We start from the raw sequence: 3,840 nt of genomic DNA on the forward strand, positions 1-3,840 counted from the left end.
GATATTGAAACGCCTGACGCTCAAGACACTCAATTGCTTGTGGCAGTAACAGACGTGCTCAGCACCGTGGAACGGCGCCTTTGGGCTCGGGAAACCAGCACTCAGTGGTGGGATCACATCATCCTGCAAGCCTGGGATGACGAGCAGTGGCTGCAGAACTTTCGGATGAGAAAAGCCACTTTCATGGCACTGTGTGCTGAGCTCGCCCCTACCCTGCGACGCAGGGACACGAGATTGAGAGTTGCCCTGCCAGTGGAGAAGCGGGTGGCTATTGCAATCTGGAAGCTGGCAACTCCAGACAGCTACCGATCGGTGGCGAACCAGTTTGGAGTGGGAAAGTCCACCGTTGGAATGGTGCTGATGCAAGTTTGCACAGCCATTAATCGCACCCTGCTAAGAAGAACTGTGACTCTTGGGAACGTGCAGGACATTGTGGATGGCTTTGCAGAAATGGGTTTCCCTAACTGTGGAGGGGCAATAGATGGGACGCATATTCCTATTCTGTCACCACCCCACCTGGCATCGGAGTACTTTAATCACAAGGGGTATTTCTCCGTGGTTCTGCAAGCGCTTGTGGATCACCGTGGGCGTTTCACTGACATTTACTCAGGATGGCCTGGAAAGGTGCACGATGCATGCATCTTTCGGAACAGTTCCCTGTTCAGGAGGCTGAGGGCCGGGACTTTTTTCCCAGACCGCAAGATCACAGTAGGGGACGTTGAAATGCCCACTGTGATCCTTGGAGATCCCGCTTACCCCTTAATGCCATGGCTCATGAAACCGTATACAGGGAAGCTTGACAGGAGCAAGGACCGGTTCAACTACAGGCTGAGCCGGTGCAGAATGACTGTGGAGTGTGCTTTTGGCCGTTTGAAAGCCCGCTGGAGGTGTCTTTATGGGAAGCTAGATTTGGGGGAAAGCAGCATCTCTGCTGTTATATCCACGTGCTGTACCCTCCATAATATTTGTGAAGGGAAGGGTGAAAGATTCAGTGAGGAATGGACCTCCGAGGTTCGATGCCTAGAGGATGAATTTGCACAGCCAGAGAGCAGGGCTACTAGGGAGGCCCAGGAAAGGGCTTCAAGGATTAGGGATGCTTTAAGGGAGCAATTTGATGCTGAGAGCCAACAGTAATGTTTGGTGCCTTTGCTGTGCTTTGTTCTACCTTGGGGTACAATATTTACCACTTCCTGCAATAATAAAACGTATTGTAAAAGCCATAAAATCCTTTATTCAAAGTATAGTACATAAAAGGTCAGGGGGGTTAGGGTGGTGGACTGTACATTCAGAGGTTTGAATATGTCCTGTTTTGATTACTGTTCAATGTCTGCTGCACTTCAGGATTACTATGCTGCAGGGTAATGGGGGTGGAGTGCACAGGGTAAGAATTATAGTTATCAGGACTGGTAGGTGATCGTACAGGTGTTGGGGGCCGCTGGGGGTAATAAGAAACTGGCTGCTGGAGAAAGGTGTTTTGTGCAAATACTGGGGAACAAGAAAGAGAGCTTTGGGAGGGGTGTGGGTTACCACAGTACAGATCTGCCTGCATGGCTACGAGAGACTCGAAAGACTCAGTTTGGCGAGCCAGGAGGCTTATCATCTGCTTTGAGGTTTTTTTGATAGCCAATTCCTTTCTCCTGCTTTCTGTTTGCCTCCACTCATACATTTTCTCTCCCCATTCATACATTTTCTCTCTCCATTCCTGCGTCTTCCTACTTTCTCTGTTGTAGTGAATCATAACTGCTTTGATCAATTCTTCTTTTGATTTTCGGGGATTTTTTCTCAAGTTCTGCAACCGACGTGAGGCCGGTGATCCGGCTGCATTAGTCAAGGTCACTAAAAAAAACATAGATAGAAACATGTAATACACAGAGGCTACATTGTTTATTATCACACAGTGAAGGAGTTTTTAGACTTTTTGTAGCATCCTTCCCACATACCTCACATAACACAGAGAGGCCAGGGAAGCGAAGGCATGGCGAGCAATGGGGTGAGTGTTTCTGCCCTGACTGCACCTGGGAGGGGGAATTGACCGATGGGTCACTGGGGTTTATCTGCACTGGGTACAGGAGGTAGCTGGTGTCCTGCACAGGGGACAGTAGTGAACAGGAAGGTGGTGAGCTGCTGGCGGGGGGGGGGGGGCGCGGTCCGCGTAACTGCCGGCCTGCTGGTGAGGGGGGGGGAACGCACAGCTGTGCTGGCTGCCTGCTGGGAAGGGTGGGGAAAAACCGGAGGGCACCGCGGGGCTGGCTGCCTGCTGGGAAAGGTGGGGGAAGACCGGAGCGCACCACGGAGCTGTTTACGTGCTGGGAACGGGGGGTGGGGGGGAGACCGGAGGGCTCCGCGGGGCTGGCTGCCTGCTGGGAAGGGGGTGGGGAGACCGGAGCGCACCGTGGGGCTGAATGCCTGCTGGGAGGGGGGAGGGGGAAGACCAGAGCGCACCGCGGGGCTGGCTGCCTGCTGGGAAGGGGGTGTGGAGACCGGAACGCACCGCGGGGCTGGGGGGGGAACGCGAACCTGGCGCCCTGCACTCAAGTATCCCTAAATTCTCAACAGGGTTTCCTACTGCCAGATATATCACTGCTGCGTGTTACCTGGGAAGAGAGGGAGGGTCTTCTACAGCAATGTGGATTCCGCCCTGGCCCCTATGCAGCTTGCCTGTGTGCAGCCATGGTCCCCCCACCCCTCGCTGCACAGTGGATCGGACGAGTTAGCCTGACCGGGACAAGGACCACGGTGGCTCTCCCGATAAACTTGAGAAAGCACATTGCGCACGCTCTGGCTGCAACTTTTCAAGAGATTACCGAGGCAGATTACAGAGACGTGATAGAGCAAATCAATGGGCTATTCCACGTTTAGGCATGCATGCAGGCAGCCATAACCCAAACCCTCCTCTCCCAAAACATAAAAATCTGCTTACCCCGAGCACGCTCCTCAGTTTCTTCCTCACCAGCAACTTCCAGCTGCTGCGACTGGCTAGCCTCCTCCTGGCTTGAGAAGAGCTCCTGGCTGCATGCCTCCTGGGACTCCGGGGTGTCTCCCTCCACGCCAGTAGCCTCACTGTCGGCTTCCTCTACACCCTCCCCCACTTCTCCCTGCTCTGAACTCTCCATCGTGGTCCTCGTATTGGCAGTGGGGTCACACCCAAGTATGGCATCCAGCTCCTTGTAAAAACGGCAGGTTGTGGGGGCAGCTCCTGAGCGGCGTTTTTTCTCACGGGCTTTGCAGTAAGCACTCCTCAGCTCTTTTATTTTGACCCTGCACTGCAACGCATCCCGTTCATGGCCCCTTCTCAGCAAGGACTGCGATATCTGCCCATAGGTATCATAATTTCTCCTTCTGGAGCGCATAAACACTGATGAGGTCCTGCAGCTCGGAATTGTTCCATGCTGGGGCTCGTTTGGGGCGTGGAGGCATGGTCGCTGATTGATTGAATGATTGATTGCACTCCACACCTGGCTGAGCAAACAGGAAGGGGATTTTTAAAATTCCCGGGGCATTTAAAAGAGGGGTCAGCTGAGCCCAGGGCAGTGGAGTGTGCATGATTACCAGAGAGGCTTCTAAGGTATGCTGGGATACCTCCTTATACCCCGGAGGTCAATAAAAGCGCTGGTGGGCGTCCACACTTGCTGAGCAGTGCTGGATCACCAGCGCTGGAATCCCTACACCCGAGGCTCGACCGGGTGTACAGCCAGCGCTGCAACCAGGGAGTTGCAGCGCTGGCCGTGCTTTGCAAGTGTGGCCACATCCTAAGTTGCAGCGCTGTAACCCCCTCACCAGCGCTGCAACTCTCTAGTATAGCCAAGCCCCAAGGAGCCTCTCAAATTTTTCCTTAATTGG

General features: G+C 53.8%; 1 protein-coding gene across 1 annotated transcript; it reads right to left on the minus strand.

Annotated features, from left to right (window-relative positions):
- Positions 1-1,259: 1,259 nt before the first annotated feature.
- LOC127034174 (uncharacterized) lies at positions 1,260-3,118 on the minus strand. The gene is made up of 2 exons (XM_050922749.1): positions 2,921-3,118; positions 1,260-1,836 (listed from the first exon to the last, which is right to left on the minus strand). The coding sequence occupies exons 1-2, from the start codon at positions 3,111-3,113 to the stop codon at positions 1,286-1,288; spliced, it is 744 nt and encodes a 247-aa protein (XP_050778706.1). The 5' UTR covers positions 3,114-3,118; the 3' UTR covers positions 1,260-1,285.
- Between the last annotated feature and the right edge of the window lie 722 nt (positions 3,119-3,840).

The sequence above is a fragment of the Gopherus flavomarginatus genome, chromosome 1, assembly GCF_025201925.1.
Source record: "Gopherus flavomarginatus isolate rGopFla2 chromosome 1, rGopFla2.mat.asm, whole genome shotgun sequence".
NCBI lineage: Eukaryota > Metazoa > Chordata > Testudines > Testudinidae > Gopherus > Gopherus flavomarginatus.